Source organism: Morus notabilis, unplaced genomic scaffold, assembly GCF_000414095.1.
Source record: "Morus notabilis unplaced genomic scaffold, ASM41409v2 Scaffold274, whole genome shotgun sequence".
In the NCBI taxonomy this organism is placed as follows: Eukaryota; Viridiplantae; Streptophyta; class Magnoliopsida; order Rosales; family Moraceae; genus Morus; species Morus notabilis.
Genome location: NW_010358785.1, coordinates 157,203 through 177,084, shown reverse-complemented (window position 1 = coordinate 177,084; position 19,882 = coordinate 157,203). Strand labels below are relative to the sequence as shown.

Here is a 19,882-nt window from a genome sequence, read left to right as displayed (position 1 = left end):
GAGCGCTCTTACTAATCCAAGTACCGAATCAACACTCAAGAGAATTATTTATCTGCTTCTTTCTCAAGAAGGAATGGATTCCATCTCGTATAATAACATTCCCAGCTACCTATTTCATTATGTCTCCAAAATACAAGGAATAGGATTCAGGGTCTCAGAATCCGTACCGAGTAAATCAAAAGACATAAATCCATAAATAGGAGTTTATTAAGAACTCAGGATTAAGATCATCCTATAAATGACCATCGGTAGACTCAATTAGAATTTCTATGCTTAAGGGAAATTATTAGAAATTCATATTGTGTCTGCGTCCATGTTCCACATAATCTCATTATGCGAAATACACTCATTCAATATCTCGCCATATTAACAGTGCGGATAACACCGTTCCATTCTAAATGGGAATGACATGTATTTATAATGTTTTAATTAAAGATTCTGAACTTTAATTAAATTCATTATGAACAATTACTTTTGATTATTATCCTTAAACATTATCATCTCGTATACAACACTTATATACCATGTTTAAGGTTACATAAATAATCAAGGAATTTTATTTGATATTCGTAAAATATTCATAAATATATGCACATAAAATGATGAATAAACTCTTTTATTAAATAAATAATAAATATCCTTTTATATCTCATGCTTCTGGGACACTATTCCCAACATATAAATCAATAGATCCTTTCATGTTTTTAATTTTATTGGAAATAAGAAATTAAAAACATGAAATGGTCTATTAATTTTTATACATTGGTAAGTTGGCCATTTATTTTCATAAGTTTTAAATGCAGACATATTTCTTAAATTTTCCATTTATCGAACATTCATTTGTCAATGTTTTACGGTATGTTACCAATTATAGCAGTTAAAAAGTAAAAAAATAATAATAAAAAAGAGCAAGCATCTAGATAAAGTAGGGTCTGAAAAAGAATGCACATCCTTCTAAAAAACTGCACACGTACATACATATAATATTATCAATGATTGGACATTTCAGAATCAATGTTTCTAAAGGGAAAAAAGAAAAGTTCGAGATTCTTATGTCTAAATTCTTGAATCCTTTTCTTTCTTGGGTATATGTGGTAATTCTAATTCATCTTTGGATATCCCAGACTATGATGGGGTATTTTGATCTCCATCTTAAAAGTATTGAATGATTGGTATCTTGGCTTTCTATTATCTTGTCACTTCAAAAGGCTTATAATTTAAATATAGTTAAAGAAGAGCTTGCTTACAATTTAAATATAGTTGAAGAGGAGATGAAAAAGGCTCCAGCTTTTAAGTAATTATTTGGATAAAAAATTTAAAAAGAACTTTCTAGAACATTTACATGAGATTTTTTATTCATTAAAATAAAAATGTTATTTGAAACTCTAAAGTAACTTGCTGTTTTTTAATTAGAAACTCTTGTAAGAGAAGCCAAGTATATAGATTTGGCTTCTCTTGAAAAAGCTTCCCAAGAAGCTGTTCTGGTATTTCAACTAAGCATCTCTGAAACTAAAAGCTGCTTATAAGTTCAGGAAGCCAAAAATTGGCTTATAAAAGCTCTGCCAATTGTCCTAGCTAGTCCAGGAAAAATAATCATACATATCAAATAGTGTAAGAGGAAAAAAAATCAAGACCATCAACTCCTTCAAATGAACCACCAACATGAACAAGAGTCTAAAATCATTGTATGTTTAAGATCTTGATTTGGTTTTGCTGCCAAACCATTTCACGTCCATGGAAAATCAAAATTCCAGGTTCATGAATCCATCATAAAACGAAATTCTAAGTTCATGAAGGCCTGCTTGTCTTTAAAGAAATGACTTTAAAAGTACTGAGAATAATAATGCTTATCGGTTTAAGGATAGGTGAATAAGTACTAAGAGTACTAGAAAAGCAAGCAAATAGTTTTGATATGCAAAATAAGCACTTGATTAGAAGAATTCATTTAGATCCTACGGAATACCACCTGAGTAGAACAATTTTTAATCTTGAATAATTCGTCATCAATTCCATCTCTTACGGCCCCTGAAATGCCACACTCTACAATATTCTCCTCCTCTAGTGGTGGCAATCCAATTTGTGGTTGTTGCAGCTGCTGTTAATTTGGACTTTCTGTTGCACTCCCAAAGCCAAAATTGCCCACATTGGAGAAATCCATTTTCTCACCAAAAAAGTATTCCTTGACGAAGTGAATGTCCTCACCAAAGCCTAGTAACCCCCTTCTAGCACTGGTCCCAGTTTTTGTATATAATAAGAATTTGTACGAGTCTAGTTGGCGATCATACATAGATTAATTTCCTCTTAGTTATCGCTAGGACTTGAATCCAAGACAAAGGGTGCGTTTGGTAGGGATTTTAGGAGCCTAAAATCAATTGTCTATCCAGCTAAAGCTGTTTTTTGTGTTTGGTAAAAACGTAAAAAAGAGCTTCTGAAAGAATTTGGAGAGAATTTGAAGCCAAAATCAGAAGCCGACTTTGGGCTGCTTCTGATTCTAATTGTGCGACAATCTAAGAGTTCGTTTGGTAGATTGATCCATAATTATGATTCTGGATCCTAGTTCAGAATCAGTGTTTATTTACAGTGATTCTGAATCATGATTCAAAATCAGTGTTTAGTTTGGATGATTCAGAATCTGATGTGATCTTTTAAACCAGAATCACTCATGATTCTAAAACCACCCCTTTTGATTTAAGGTGATTTAAACATCGGATTCTGAATCATGGTTTCAAAGTCATGATTTGAACCCAAAATCTTAAATCATGGTTATGGTTTCATAATCATGATTAGAATCACATTCGTTTGAATCCTCATACCAAACGAACCCGGATGTTTATTTTCTGTATTTGTCTCTGATTCTGAATCATAATTCATGGTTTTCTACAGTATTTTTCTCTCACAAAAAAAACGCGTAAACCAGAAATGGTTCTGAATCTATGAACCAAACATGCACAAGAGTCATTTAATGAAACTTTTATAATTACCGATATTACCCCTGCTGAATTAAAATAATTCCAGACCAAAAATTTTTTTGCTCTTCGCAGTCTTGTTCTCTCTTCTCTCTCGAGCTCTCTCGTCTCCCTCTCTGCTCTCTCTTCGTGCTCTCTCTCTCTCCCCGTTTCTCTCTCTTCTCTCTCTGCTACCTAATTGATTGGAAGAGCATATCAACATTTTTGTGATCAGAAAGGAAGTCCGAGAATATGCATTATTCACGAATCCTTGGCTATACTCTATACAAGAAAAACTCTGGCTTTATCTTCTTTTCGTTTCCTTCACAGCACCGTTGGATCTCTTCCACAACGCCTCTATAGAACTCATGGATGGACAAGATTAAGGAGTATTTACCGGTAAAAAGGCCTCCAATGAAGGACTCCAAATCACCTCTGAGTCTTTCACCCTTCTCCGTGAGTTTATTTGTCACTACTCTGTCATTTTAGCTCGTACCCATTAAAATTGCAGTAGAAAAATGCCGCATTTGAGGATTAGTTCCTTCAATTTTGCAATTTTTTTTGGGCAACTACCAATTAGTGTTGTTATTTTTTTAAAAATATATAGTTGATTAATTTTAGGCTTTGCGGATGAATTGAAGAACGCGAGAAGAGTAGGATCTTTCAAGCAATTTATGGTGGGTAGAAGCAGTGAAGTGACATTTTCGGATGCTTTTGAGAAACAAAAAGCTATAATTCGATATCTTGGAGGCTTTGATGCCACTGGAGAGGTGTATTTTTTTACTCTAATTTATTGGGTTTTTATTATTTTTTGTCATTTGTTGATAGTTTTTTAGATTTTAATGTTTTGTAGAATCTCAAAAGCAATCACAAGCAAGAAGTAGCAAAGAATTGTAATTGCACGATTGCCGATGTTGAGAATGCTCTGGCCAAGATTACGTGGGGCACAGAAGCACAGAAGAAGATAGAAAGTCTAAAGAAAGAAGGAAAACCAATGCCCAAGAGTCTTGCTGAGGTATCATGTCTTTTAACTTCTGTATTTGGACTACTCCTTACTTATTTGGTCAATAAGAACATTCAGAGCATCTTTAATTGAATGTCAAATGCCAAAATTTGACACCACCATTTTCCCGCAATGCTTTACTTGCTCAAATTTGGCATTTGGTTGTTTAGTAATTGATATGTTGATTCTTCACTTTATAATTACAACATTATCATTTTACTTGTTATTTAAAAATTTTGAAAATTATCCTTTTACAAGTTCCAAAGCTCAAAATTTGTGAGAAAAACTACATATAACATTTAATCTAGCATTATGGATTGGAGTTGGTATTTTTACATGTTTTTTTGGTGCCAAATTAAGCATTCACATTAGCATTTGGATTGGAGATTGTCTTAAACATGTATTTTGGCTTAGATTATAGAACACACTAACGTCTATCAATTTTTGTAGAGATTGACACTTTTTCCTTGGTACTTCATTGGAAATGAAACGTGACAAATTCACTAATCTAGTTGTTCTCATTTGTTTTTGCGATTTACATTCTTCAGGTGCAAAAGCTGATGGGCTCTACACCATTGGATCTTGCTAGGTCTAATTTGGCCAAGAGTGGACAAATAAGTAGGAATGCGCTTTGCCCATGTGGTTCCAATAAGAGATACAAAAGGTATTCCATGTTTCCGACCTTTACAGAAAGATTTTTTAAGATTTAAATAAATCATGAACTAGAAGGCATTCTTTAGTGTAGCTACGTGAGTGTCGTTCAATGCTTGGTTTTAATGCATCATTTTAAGTTGTCAGTTCAATGGTGGGCTTCTCACTGAATTTAAGCAACATTTATCCCCATTTGAACATTTATGACTTTGAAACAACCTGAGTTGAAGCTCAACTGGCTTAAATTTGAGCACGGGCTAGGATCATCCTCTTAAATGTTGTATATGTACATTTTCGTTGTATATATTTATTATTCACTAATGCTCCTTTTTATTGTAACTATATTGTCAATGAAGAAATAAAAAAAAGAATTAATTATCATAAATTTATTGTTAGAAAACTCAGAATCATAGCATTATGTTTTTTTTTTTTTTAAAGTTAAACAAGTATTTTTAAATATAAAAAATAATTATATATATTTAAGTTTCATATCATGTCTATTTTGGTCATTTTAACTACCCACAGCAATTCAATCTCACAATTTATCAAACGATATTACATTGATTTTGGAACCAGCACAGCTAGTATAATTATAGTTTACCAAACACTCAGCTGTTTTTTCCTTCAACACAGCTAAAAATAATTTTTCTAAAATCCACAGCACTACCAAACTAAGCCGACAATACATCTAATTATTACGAGAAATTGCGGGGTAAATTAAATAATATTTCATAAACATTAAAGTGTCGAAATGATCTCCTGATAAATTTTTTTTATATTAATATATTTTTTGAATTGATCCTAGTTGATCATGACATTATGCTTTTTACAAGGAATTAACTAATGCAGTTTTGAGGTTTGAAAACAAATGACCTTGTAAATTGAGTGGTGGCGAAGGGGGAATATTGTATGGTGCTAGACCTGATTCAGCAGGTCTTGCCATGATGCTCTTCTCTTGGATTGCATCTTGTTTCGTTTTCAAGGTGAGACGAGATATTTCTACAAGATAAATAATATTGGTGAGTAGTGAATTCGTAAAAGGGTGATGAACAAAAAATAAACATTGCTCAAATAACTGAAATGGTGTCTCTTATTTCTTCTTGTTCACCGCGAGGTTTTGTCTATGTACATATTTTCATTGGCTCGTAAACTTCCTTCTTTTTTTTTGTGTCTTTACTTAGTACTAACTTTCAACAATAGGAAAAGGCATCATGAGAAAAAGGTAACAATTTTTGTTTCGATAAGATTTTTAAAAATCTGGTTTTTGTCGTATGTAACTGTAAAGATGGAATTATTGATCTAATTTGGACAAAATTGAAGATAAAAAGTTAGTTGAACCTTAAAATAGTTTCCATTATTTTTGTTTGAGAGTATTCCTAGATAAGCTAGTAGACCTTCTGTACTACTGTTTCTTTATATGGGGTGGCAATTTTTATGTAAAAAAAAAAAAAAATGTTTGGGCAAACCACTGGTGTTAATTAAGTATCACAATTAATAAAAAGTGAGTCTTATTTATAGGTCTCATGCTGTGGGACTCACTCTTTATGTGTGTGTGATGCTTAATACCACCGGTGTCCTTTAGCATTGCTCATATCAAAAGGTTCTTATTGGCTTTTTTATCAGGCAACTAAATAAAAGAAACATAAGGTTTCAAGGATAACTTTAACAAGAAACGGACTTGCAAGTGGCTTGAAACATTTTCCTTTGTGAGTCCTGAGGCATTCATAAGCAGGTGGATTTCCTTAGAATAAGCACCTAAATCAAACGAGGAAATTAAAGATCAACAAGCTACTATAAAGTCATGTATAACTAATTATAATAACTACATTTTACCATATATTCAAGATGAGGAAATTGTTTTTACCATCAAAACCTAGCTCGTTGGTAGCTTGCAAGAATTTGTTATGCAGTTCATCAGTCCAAATTAGCTTTGTCTTACTAAGAGCAGTTGAATCATCATTTTCTTCCTCAACTTTTTGATATGTTGCTGCATCTCCAGCTTGAGACACTCTTTTCTTCCTTTGATGATTCGTTACATTCACTGAAACTCGACTCTCTAAATCCTCATTGACCGCATTCTCTTGCAGTGATCCACTGTAGAAGCTTCTTCCTATAAGCAATCTGCCACAGGAACTTTTAAGTAATTCGTCCCCAGCGATTTAAGAAGATAAAGCTTAACCCCTTTTTTCAGCCCGTTATACAGCGAATCATCATTATCATCAGAAGTCAAAATTGAATAAAGAAATGTAAGGAAAAAGAAAAAAAAAAAAGAGTAGCCATTACGGAAAGAATTAAGTGTACCAAGAATGTATGGCTCCTCAAAGATGACAAACATGTGGAAATGGTTCAATCGAGACTAGTAAGGGATCTAGGAATTCATTTTTGCGGTGGCAGTTAGCTAAATAACAAAAAAAAAATCCCATTTTTCTATCTTTATAACAGTTCATGAATTACACTGTATACTTCTATAAGTACTTTAAAACTTAAGAAATAATATAACACACTAAAGAATTTATTTCACCTTTGATATCTATTATTATAATGCTTTGCTGATTTGATTTTAATTGGCAAGAATAAATACACTGTATACAAAATTGCATATAAATTCATTTTAAAGGTTAAATGTATGCATAAGACAAGACAAAAGTATCAATTTGTCTACCTGCACACTATCATAATTATTGGTTGTTGAAACTAAAAAAAATTACAGTAAAAATAAACTAAAAGAAAAGTTTTGTATAGTTAAGAACCAAGTTGAGTGAGGGAAAAAATATTTCATAATTTAAAAAATTTACCTATCATTTTGAAAATAAAATTAATTTTTGAGTGGGTGCACAGGTACCACTAAACCCTTGGTAGGTCCAAATATGTGTTGAGAATGTCACTTACTGACAAAAGGCGACTTAGAATCTCTGTCAATATAAGTTGAAACCCAGATTTTTTATTCCTTCCAAGGGACTATGCATCAGCAGTTGTTCTAGTTGTAGAAACTGAGCAAAGAAGGAAACAAGAGATGGTCCTTAAAAACCTCATAACATAGCGACATACCAAAAGTACTAGATTATGTATTAGGATTAATGGTTGTCAATTCAAAGACCAATATTTGAATTTTAATCATTAATCTATTATTTATAATCTATAATCTATATCTATAATTTATAACATACATAAAAGAGCTAAACCTTCTTTTCTCCCACACTCCTCTTACCAAGTATCGATCTCCCATCATTTTTTGTCTTTTACTTTTGTTAATTCTTCTTTTACCTTTTCTCTTTCATTATTTGTTTCCTTTTATTTTTTTTATAAAGATGCTTTGCACTTTAGTTATTATAATATATTTTTTCCTCAATTTTTTCGTATTAAAATTATTTCTTTCAAACATATCCTTACATAATTTTTAATATTATCTAATCTAATCTAATCTAATAAACATAAAAAACCAAAAAGTTGAATTTGTATTCTTATAACAGAAAACACTGTAACAAGATTCGAACCAACAAAATGAACGGAGCATACGATTTTTGTCTATTTGCCAAACTTGGGAATATAAATAGTTATATGGATAGAAGTTGCATGAAGGTACCGAAAAAGAAAAGGGCCTAATATTATGTTGTGATGTCAATTGGAAAAAAGTTGTTAGCATTGTTATTCCCTGAACTATGAGTATAGTATCATTTTTATTCTTAAATTTTATAATTTAGGTAAATTATTGTCTAAATTTTAATTTCTTGCTAGTTTTAGTCTCTTGCACTAAAATTGGCAAATAATCTGTGAATTCTTTAAAGATAATCATGTCTCAATTGTATAATAACTGTTTACTAAAAGGTTACTTTAAATGCAAAATGTTCTAGTGTTTAGGGCTTTTAACAACAATGGAGTGAATATTTTGCATTTAAGTTTAGTATATATAAAAAAATAGTTATTATGTGTGAAATTTAGGAAAATCTTTCGTCAATTTTTGCATCACGAACCAAAAAGGTCAAAAAATACAAAAGTTCAAGAATTAATATGTCAAAATTAAAGTTCAAAGACCACAGTCATCAAGACACAATGTTTATAATTCAAGGACTAACAATGCTAATGTTGTTATATATTTGTCATAATATCATCTAAATTACATGTGTATCTAGAGAGGCAGAGCATTTTGGATACAACTGCAAGAGATATAGGATCAGAATTAACGACTGGAAGATTGGACTCTACAGATACTGTGACAGGGCTAATAGTCAAGTCTTCAGGCCCATAATCGAAGTCGAATGAGTAAAAAGAAAGGAAATAGTAAAAAATAAGCCGATATGAACAGCTTAAGAAAGTATATAGGCCAATTTTTAGTTATAAAAATTAATATGTCATAACTTGTCAAGTTATGGTTCATAATCAAATAAGTTATGGATAAATTTGTCAAGTTATGGTTCATAACCAGACAAGTTATGGACAATTATGGACAATAACTTGTCAAGTTATAGTTCATAACCAGATAAGTTATGGACGAAAACAGTAATTTAACATATTTATTAATTTATATAAACTATTGCCTATTAATTTTAATTCATATCAAATTTTGGCCTATTTTTCCCTTTTTCCCTAAAAAGAAAAGGAAGATAGTAAAATGAAATAATTTAAAGCATCCATTTTGTGGATGTAATGCGCCAAAAGATTATTCCCATTAAACTTCTTCATCTACACTTGAAAGCTTGTGTTATACCGGAAATAAAAATAACACGAAAACAGAATTTTCTAATCCAAGTTTGCAGGATAACAAACCAGAAAGGTGGCAAGAGACACTGAGAATACGAGGACAATTTTAATAAAAACAATTGAGCCCCGTAACAATATATGAAATTAAACAGCAAGAGTTCAACATGAAATTTGTTTGAATGGAACTTTCCATGTAGTGTGTCAAGGGTTTGTCTTGCATTTTACGGGACATGTGCAAAAATTACCCTTTTTTGAGCTATTTTTATAGTAAATGTCCAAAGTTTTGTAAAATTAGAAAAGTGGTCATTTATCAATTATAAACCAAGGTAAATCAATTATACATTGGTTAATTACTAATTGACGTGGTGGTGTATCATGATTGACTTTGTGTTTTTTCAATGACCAACAATAAACTAGTCATAAATCAATTTTAATAAATGATTTTTCAATAATCAATGATAAAATGGTCAGTTACAAACGATGGTGTATCAATGATAACCATGGTAAAAAAAAAAGGGTCATTCTCTAGAGAAAAAAAAAAAAAAAAAAGGTTCGAGATTTGCCTAAAAGAACATCAGCCGTTAATTTAAGAAAGTTGGCCAAAATCAACCATCCATCTGATTTTTCCTACATTTATTTATCTTTTTTTTTTTCCTTTTGAGAGTAAAATGTTGGAGTAGGATATTTAAAAAAAAAAAAAAAAGGTTAATAGGACTCAATTTAATACCTGTAAATTTTCATCAAATTCTATTAAATTATCATTCGTTTTATAATCTAATCTCAATAAACCCATGAAGTACTGTGTTAACAAAAGATTTCCAATCCCTAGATTAATTTCGGCTTGTTTGTTTTATATTTGGTATTCATACTCTAGTAAATTCCCATCAGGTGCAACATGAGAATTTCATTTCTGACCTTTATTTCATTCGACACGTGCAAACTCATGCGTAATTAAGCATGCGTTATCTCATATAAACTTTTAATATGCATGTTTAATTGTCTTAATCACATTATTCATACAAGTTAATAGAATGTACATTGTATGTTGGGATATATATCCTAAATTGCATTCTGCTTTTTGAGAACAAAGTGCCCAACTAATAAGTGTCAATGACAGGCGTTAATAAGCCTTAGAGCCCGTTTAGTTTGCTGATTCGAGTTGAGATGTAATTTTATGTGAAAACTTTTTACTGTAGTAAAAAAGTTAGATGTGCATGTTTTTAAAATTTTTTTACTGTAACAAAACTCGAATCGGTGAATAAACGGGACCTAAATATGCAAGGACAAGATAACAAAATAAGACTGATTCAAAAATTCTTTACATAACTAGGTTATTAAAAAAATACTCTAATTGTAAGACATAATCTTTAACCATCAAATCCTTATCAAGTCCCGTTAATTGACCATATTTTTTTAATACATAATTCTAACTAGATCTAATGGTTTAAAAGTGTGCCTCACGTTTAGGATTTATCAGTATGTTTGTTAGAGATGTTACATGAGATTACATGTGATCATAATGTCAGTATGAAATAGTACACCACTGTTCATGTAGTAAATGACAAAATGTGAGACTCGTTGGATTCCACATAACCAGCCTCAATCAGATCAAATCTGTGAAAAGGAAATCTAGGTAGTCCTTACTAGGAACACACGCACACAGCTAACATAGTTATAGTTCATGCACACAAAATGTAAAGCATAACACGAAATCTTGTAATGCAGAAATAAGGAATCCTAGATATACACCTAAAACTTATTCAGCCAAAGAAAGGAAAGGAAAAAAAAAAAAAAAAGGAAGAAGAAGAAGAAGAAAGATATACACCTAAAACCTTAAGTAGAGAAAAAATATATACACCGCCCTATGTCCCATTCATGGGGCACTATTTACACCTTAACTACAATAAGCAAAGAGGAGCCAAAATGATCCCAAAATAATAAGAACAAAGAATAACCTTAGCCAAACAAAAGACGACGTCTTACAGACTTTGGCAAGTTTTGATTTGAAACCTTCCCCTTCTCTTTAGATGACTCGCCGCTCTGACTATCAATATCCTTGGCAGAATCTTCTACAGGTTGGTTCTCCAATAGGACTTTGGTTGAACGGAAAAATTCGGTGATATTTCGCTGGATGCCTCTTGACTTAGGCGCTTCCAACTTCTCATTTGTCCTTTCAAATCTCAAGTTTGGAGTCTTTTTCCTTCTTGATTCTTTCAGCTCCTGCAAAAGTTTTCAAGCACATTTCTTAAGTTCATCACTTCAATATTTTCTTAATTAAGAAAATTCTCTTCTTAGCCCTAGATTACTGCAGGAGATAACCCTTTGCTTTTTTACTCTCCTGTCACAGATCCCAGGTGGCTAAACTAATTGATGAAGAATAAGTACTCACTTTGAGAAGACAAATAGAGAAAATAAATTAGATTGATTGGGATTGATTTTCAAATAAATTAGGATTGAGTTTTTTATTCTGTTTTTAGTTTCCTATTTTCATTATGTAATTAGCCTATAAATTGGCTACTTTGTTAGGAGTAATTGAGACCATGATTTGAATATTGAATATTGAATATCTTTATCAGATTGCTTCTCCCTCTTGCTCTCTCCTTTCCCATCTCTCTCTAATTTCTTTTCTAAATCTCTAATTCCTCTTCTATTTCTCTCATCTTTCTTCTAATTTCTCCTCTTTCTATTCTCTCTTCTCTATTTCCCTTTCTCCCCCTAGTTCTGCATCACTAATACAACAAAGACTTCAACTTAGACAATAGTGAATCCGACGTAACGTATAATGTCTATCATTTACACGAGACAACCTAAGTAAAAACTAAGAAGAAGAAAACAGGGCCAGAGAGACACATAAATAGAAGGCCAAGAACATACCTTTTCTCACAAAAATCTGTCCAGTTCTCGTGGAAAAGCAGCATGAACGAGTTCCACGTTTTCATCCGTCAAAATAAATTGACATCCGTCCTTAATGTGAATCATAGGTGCATCCATCTCATACAATAAATCAACAGATTCATCGCTGTCAACCACATCTTGTTGCATGTCAGACACTTCTGAACAGGTTGCATTAGAAACACCACCTGATTTAGGAGTAGCTTTGCTCCACTTGATGACATAAAACGTGTGCCCGTGTCTTACCTTCACACGGTCTATGGAATCAAAGTCATATTGCCCATACAATAGACTCTTTATTGGATGCGCGGCCATTTCCCTCAAGAAAATGGTGGAGAGCATGGGAAGTATCCTTTGACGAATATACGATGGTTCCCAACGCTGATGAAATGCTAAGAAATCAACCAGCAGCTCAATTTTTGGGCTTCCCCATGATATACATGGGCCATCATTTCCTATTCAAAAAGATAATATTAAGGGCCCGTTTAGTTCTCAGATTCGAATTTTTAATTCGACTTAAGATGTGACTTTATGTGAGACTTTTTACTGTAGCAAAAAGTTAGATGTGACTGTTTGTGAGAGCTTTTTACTATAGCAAAACTCAAATTCTAAACTCAAATCAACGAAATAAACGGGGCCTAAAACAAAAATAGAGTCCAAGATGGAAAGACAAGTCTACAAAAGTAAACCAAACGAAAAAATGATAAAAAAAAAACATTGTCAGAACATAAATTAGGTCACACTTTATCGCATATTCTTCCCAATTTCGACTTCAAGGCTGGATTCACAACATTTGGCGAGGCTTTCTTCCTTTCTTTCTTTCTTTCTTTTTTACCCACCTCTTAATTCAAGGAAATGGGAACCACACAATCTGGTACGACCCTTCCATTCCCTTTTTCTTTTCATTTTGACATTATATTTCCAAAAAAGAATATGGCGGTTGATCTAGTGACTTGTGAAAAATGATTTACAAGTCTTGGTGCAAGGAATGTCTGTCCTGTCCAGTCCAGAAAAAGAAATACTAGACAAAGCAGATACCCCTAGCAGCAACAAATAAATTTTTTTTAAAAAGGACGAAGATGTATATGCTTGTAAAAAACGTCACAACTAGAGTTTCATGAACCACTTGAGGATGGTAATAAAGACACATTCAAATATTCTTCCCTCTCTCAACATGCCTTTGTGTATATGTGCCCACTTGAGAGAGAGAGAGAGAGAGAGAGAGAACCAGAGAGAGAGACACTTCAAGTCCTTAATCAAACTATTGATTGCTAAAACCAGCAAAATGCCAGGAGTCGAACATACCAGTGAAAGAACCATGGTTGTCGCACAGATACATTTCAATTATCTCGCGGTTGGGAAAATTTGGCTCCAGAGAAATCTTGGAAGAAACTCTGTCAAACCAATGGTCTTGCTTCTTTCGCTCCTTTTCTTTCCGTCCCTACCATTCAAAATGCTCTTAATAAAGATAGGAGATAGCAAAGATTGTAGAAAATCATAAATGAAAGACTCTAGTTTGAATCTAAACTAAAGGTCTAACAAGGTATGACATAGTGTATGAAAAAGGATAATAAATGGCAATGTCCAACTATGTACCACGTCACAAGACATACAATCACATTTAAACCCTTTTGGCTTTTTCTTGCAACCCCCATTAGGACGAGTAGAGCAATCTTTACAAGAATTCTTCAAATGATCTCTCTTGCTACCAGGATGCCCACAGAAAGAACAATGAGAAAGCTTTTTCTTCGGTAAGCTTCTATCTAAAGAGGGTACAAGATCATCCACAAATTTAGTATAACACTGGAATGCAGAAATACTCTTGTTGCCTATTCCACGTAACCTGCATGCACATAAAAGATTTGAGCAAAATATCACTATAAACAAGTTTTCAACATCAGCATGTTAATATCATATGAAGCAACTTAAAAGCATACTTAGTCAATATCTCATCTTCACCCAAAGTTTGGACAAAACGAAGAGCTGTCTCAAGCCCAATTCCTTGCACCCCACTTATATCATGATCATTCCCCACCAAAAGAGAGATGGCTATCAATTGTTCCCTCTTTAGACCAAGACCAGCTTCAATATCTGACATGTAGTAGCATTCAAATGGTTCCTATATATAATGAGATTCTCAAACTAGCGAAATAATTGGGCATAACAACTTGTTGAAAATAGAAGCTTTGGGTTTAAGAATAGTAGTCCAGAAGAGAAAATGCATGCAAGTAGCAACAAATAAACACTTGGTTCAGAAGAGTACAACCCCTGCTCTTATAAGTAGGAAAACGTCATTAAGTTTCTTGGGTGTGTTCTTTTTACAACTCAAATTTTTTTATGTGAGAAAAAAACTGTAGCAAAAAAGTTGAATTTGAATTTTTGGGAAAGAAAACACTGTAGTAAAAGAACTTGTTGTAATTTGAGTTGTGAAAAAACAAGGCCTTAGTTTTTACATATTGAACTTTCTTCGGACCTTTCCTCAATTATCTTTTTTCCTAACTGAGGAAGTTAAATCACTCGAATAATGTGTGTTTTATGGGTACTACAGAATGTACATCCATAAGAGAGGATGACTTCAAATGGACTCACTGTCCTATCATATATTTTCTAAGCTAATTATATGGACAACACATAGACGTAGAACAATACATCTTTTTTTCATGGTAAGAAAATTAATTGCACAGCAACAACAACAACAAATACAAACCTTAATCCCAAATTAATTGCGGTCGGCTATATGGATTTCTCGTTTCCAGTCTACTCTATTAAACACGAGACCCTCCTGAAGCCCTAGATCCTGAAATTCGTGCCTAACTACGTCAGCCCAAGTAATTCTTAATCTACCCCTCGCTCTCCTAGTACTAGGTATTTAGATGTTTTCTCAAGTAATTCATTGTAAGAAAATTAATTGCACAATTGAAGAATTTTACCTGTCAACTTAAAGTAGAACCAATGCTCAACTGCATAATAAAAGACATATTAAGAAACTAAAACTTACTTTGGAGTTCGATCTAAAGCCTTTTATCACACATGTAGCACCAAAGAGAAATGCATCACTATCAGATGTGATGCAAGCATCTACATGACCTTCATGGTCTAACTGGGAACACAGTGCTTCAGCCTCTCCTTTTGCTTTCAGAACAGGCATCCCAAATAGTTCAAGTAGTTCCTATTGAATCATTGTTAGTGATAACTGGTGAAAAACATTCTACAAGAATTACCCATAAAATCTATAAAAATATTTATAAAAAAACGCTTATCTAAGCATGAGTTAGGTGGAGTACAGTTGTGAAAACATGTTTTAGCTAGAAGAAGTACATTGTTCATGCAACTTCAGCCACATTAAAAATAAACTTGAACCCGAAAAGCTATGCACAGATAGTCTATTTTTGGGTAACAAAAAACTTTATATTGATTAATGGAAATCAATACAAGGGGCAAGGACAAAGAGTCCTCAAAAAGAAAAACAATAACCATGAAACCAACAAAAACGAAAGGCAAAAACAGAAAACCATAACAGCCAAAACAACAGCCAAACTATGCACAGAGATCTTTAATCCGAGTCTAAAGAAACATGTTATTATGCTAACTAGCAATCACATTAGCATAGGCTTGATACACAGACCAAGTTCAAGCCAAATATGTACTGAATAACCACATTTTTTCTCCTAATATGACTCTATTGTTGTCTTTATTGTTCTTCTAAAACACATATAGTAACATGGATGCTCATGGAAATTTCATAGAAAGCAAGATTATTAAGTGTTATTCTTGCTATCACCTCATGAAAGTGATAAGACTTTTTCCGTGAAACAACCATGAAATAAAGAATGCAATCCCCTTCAGATTCAATATAGCTTTTTTTTTTTTTTTACTCATCACAAAGCAACAAACTATCAAGATAAATTCAGATCCTTTCCTCAACCACCAAAAGAAGAGTTACGGCCTAAAAATACTCATTGAGACACCAAATTTTAAATAACAGAACCATGGTGTCAGAAGCACAACCCACCACACATTCTTGAACACACTTGACAAATGCGCGGTTCCTTTCAACCGAAACCCCATCTTCAGCCTCAGGAAAGCTAGACAAATCAATGCCAGAAGAATGATAGAATCTCGCAATCCTTGCTCGTGACTTCAATGGAGAAGGAGTTCCATCAATTACAAAGACTGGGAATGCTCCAAACTGCAGCAACACCCAAGTACCCAACAGGTTCAAACAAAAAAGAAAATGAAGTGACCTTTTCCATTATAATTATTTGCCCCCAAGGCCCCAACTAGCAGTTTACAAAGTAAACATTTTATCTTACTTGAAGACATTATCTAAGCAACCAAAAACACTTCAAATACAAAGGGCAAGTTTGGTAGCATTTTGGAAATGGTGGTTTTGTTCTGGGTATGAAAAATGGGTTTTTTAGTGTTAGTACTGTTTCCGAAAATGTCTTTAGTTGTTTTTATGGAGAGATATTTTTTAGTCTAATAAAAAAGTAAAACTGTATTTGGTTATATTTCTGAAAATATTTGTTTTGCCTTAGAAAATGAAAAATACAAAACAAATTCTCGCTTGTTTGCCTGGCGGTAAATACGTGCTCCTTCCTACAGTGTAAGGTCTGCAGTTCAAATTCCCAGTGCCAATTAAAAAAAAAATATATATATATATATATTCCGATTTTTAGAAACAAATGCAGGGAGCTTCATAGCAATTTTTTTTTCCATGTTAAGTTATTTTAGAGAGTGGCCAAAGCAGTTTTGTTACAGACATACCTAAGAAACCAAAAACACGGTTCAAACTAATCAAAAAATTCACATTTTTAGAAACAAAATGTATTGAGCATCGTACCAATATTCACTTTTATCCCCTGTTGAGTTCTTTTAAAAATTGCCCAGTTCAGTTTAGATGGACACATTACCTAAAAAAACCCAAAACACTTCAAATACAAAAATAAATAGACCAACTGCATTCCATTCTAGTTTCTCAGAAACGAAACAGAAAGAGGAAAACAAGAAAGATACGGAACCTTGGAGAAGAGATTGATGGTACGAAAGAAGGTGAGCCTGAGATGCGGATTTCGAGCGTTGGACTTGAGAGCGGTCTCGTGCTGGACGATCCAGAAAGAGAGGTCAATGGCGACTCGCTTGTTCCGCATGAAATCGAAGCCCTCGTTCCGGGCATAGGGTTTGAGCAAGTCCCAGAATTTGCCTCCAACCCCCATTGATTTCTCAGAGAAATTATTACCCACATTGGAGAGGACGAGGAGGCTTTAAGCCATTTATGGTTCAACTATATATTTCTTTTTTTTTTGTTGAGAAAGGAGTAGGAAGAGGTTCTTTTCTTTTGTAAATTTAAAATTAATTCCGTTTTTATTTATTTTTTGAGAAAAAAAAATAAAAATATTTTTAAAACGGTGTTTATCATAATAAAAATAAAAAATAAAAATAAAAATAATTTTTTAATTTATTATAAAATGAGAGAAAAATAAAAAATAATTTTTAGCTGTTTTTTATTTTTTGTTTTCGTTTTCTCTTCTCTCGAGAAGAGAGAGAGACATTAATGGGTTTTTTTATATTGAAAATAATTTTTTGATAAAATTACCAAAGACATTTTTTAAAATGATTTATGTCTGAGATTGAAAACGTTTTCATTTTCATTTTAGAACGAGTTCCAAACGCGTCATGTAACACCCTGAAGAATTAAATGAGATCAATTAAGGTAATTGAGATTTATTAGTGTGCCTAATCTGGATTAATTAATTGGTTATTAATTAATAAATGTTTCTAACGAGTAAATTTAAATAATTTCAAGGTATTTAAATATTTTCAGTATTTACATTTTTACCTAAAAGTGTGTATGGGCACATTTCTAGACTGTTATTTTAAATTTCCTGAAACTTGACTTTTAATTCTTTTTTTCTTTTTCCTTTTTTCTTTCTTTTCCCTTTTCCTTTTTCCTTTTCCTTCCTTTTCTTTTCTTTCCCGTGTGTGTGTCTCTCTCTCTTCACTCTCACTCCCGTGCTCTCTCTCTCTTTCTCACTCTCTCGTTTTGGTCCCAAAGCGAACGGATCTTGAATCAAGGAACGATTTAAAGAAGTTTTCAACATCAAGAGAAGGATTCAAGGTAAGATTTCTGAAAAACCTCTCTTGAATCTTGGATTTTCGGATTTTAAAACCCATTTTTGGTTCAAACAGATTTTCATGAATTTTTTAGTAAAATCATGGTAGAAATTGGAGATCTTGGGTTCTTTGGATTTGATTTAGTACCTAGAACCCGGATCCAGTGGTTTTCCTTTGAAATATTTCGATTTGGGACTGGATTTACAGGTTTTCAAACTGGTTTTGCGAGTTTTCTCGCACTGGTGTTCTTCACTGGTCGACCGGATTGCATGGCAACAGGTCAACCAGTGCAGTCAACCGGAGTGCACACTACCAGTCGACCGGTAGTGTTGCATTGCTCTGTCACCGGTCGACCGATGTACATGGGGTTTGACCTTGTTTTGCCTGAAAATGCTGTTTTGACCTTTGTTTTCAGGGAGAACCCAAATTAGCTTCATTTGGGGACTTAGGATAGATGGATTAGCACCTTTAATTCATGTTTTGAGATTGAAAACCCTTGGAATTGATTATCGAAACATGAATTTGTATTATGGCACACTAATAGGAAATCTTGGTTTTGTAATTGAGATTGAATTACTTTAGGAATGAGAATTGATCCTAAAGTGTCGTTTTGTATCAGTGTTAGCTGAGGATTCAGACTGAAGGGCCTTGAGGAAGCGAAAGCCGGAATAGGGCAACGCTAGTCCCACGTTTGGTATTCGTGAGGTAGGATTTCTATCCATTTTTCCTTGTAAGCCTGATTTCAAAAGGATTTTGGCATTGTAAATGTTTTAAAGAAAGGGGTTTGTTTGCGAAAGAAAAACCATTTGAAAACCATGACTTGTTTAGTTCATGGAATCCATGGCTTGTCCTGTCCATGGAATCTATGGCTTGTTTAGTTCATGGAACCCCATGACTTGTTCAGTTCATGGGGCCCACGACTTGAGTAGTTCGTGGGGTCATAATAACGATTTCATAAAGTTTAAATGAATGATTTCTTAAGATAAGAGGTCTTGCGAACCGGTAACAAAAATATAGCTGATGGCTTAGATTGGATGTGGAGAGTGCATCCTCGGGGGCAGAACCTGAAGCTCGGTCTGGGTAGGCTAGGCGCTTGGTTGTGTAAGTAATTTGTATCAATTACTTGCTGATGCATGTAATATGGAGATTTTTATATCTATATTTTGTAACACCCTGAAGAATTAATTGAGATTAATTAAGGTAATCGAGATTATTAGTGTGCCTAATCTGATTTAATTAATTGAGTTTAAATAATTCCAAGGTATTTAAATTATTCACAGTAATTTATTTAATCCAGAAGTGTGTATGGGCGCATTTCTGGACTGTTATATTTTACACATGTCATTTTCTTTTATTTTTATTTTCTTTTCTTTTTTCTTCCTTCTTCCTTTCTTTTCTTCCCTTTTCTTTTTCTTTCCCGTGCGTTTCTCTCTCTCTCTCTCTCTCTCTCACTTCCGTGCTCTCTCCCTCTCCCCCTCTCTCTCCCATTTGTGTCTCAAATCAAAACCGGATTCGAACCAAGAGTGATTTCAAAGAGTTTTCAACATCAAGAGAAGGATTCGAGGTAAGATTACTGAAA

General features: G+C 33.1%; 1 protein-coding gene and 1 pseudogene across 2 annotated transcripts; one reads left to right on the top strand and one right to left on the bottom strand.

Annotated features, from left to right (window-relative positions):
• The first annotated feature begins 3,090 nt into the window (after positions 1-3,090).
• LOC21402261 lies at positions 3,091-6,777 on the top strand (annotated as a pseudogene).
• Positions 6,778-11,128: 4,351 nt separating this feature from the next.
• LOC21402259 (flap endonuclease GEN-like 1) lies at positions 11,129-17,462 on the bottom strand. 2 transcript variants are annotated; one of them, XM_024162571.1, is made up of 8 exons: positions 17,211-17,462; positions 16,202-16,378; positions 15,188-15,358; positions 14,127-14,308; positions 13,786-14,032; positions 13,495-13,630; positions 12,172-12,644; positions 11,129-11,517 (listed from the first exon to the last, which is right to left on the bottom strand). In XM_024162571.1, the coding sequence occupies exons 1-7, from the start codon at positions 17,403-17,405 to the stop codon at positions 12,178-12,180; spliced, it is 1,575 nt and encodes a 524-aa protein (XP_024018339.1). In that variant the 5' UTR covers positions 17,406-17,462; the 3' UTR covers positions 11,129-11,517; positions 12,172-12,177. The 2 variants fall into 2 exon arrangements, with proteins under 2 accessions (XP_024018339.1, XP_024018341.1); XM_024162573.1 differs by lacking the exon at positions 11,129-11,517 and having other exon boundaries at positions 12,238-12,316; positions 12,436-12,644.
• Between the last annotated feature and the right edge of the window lie 2,420 nt (positions 17,463-19,882).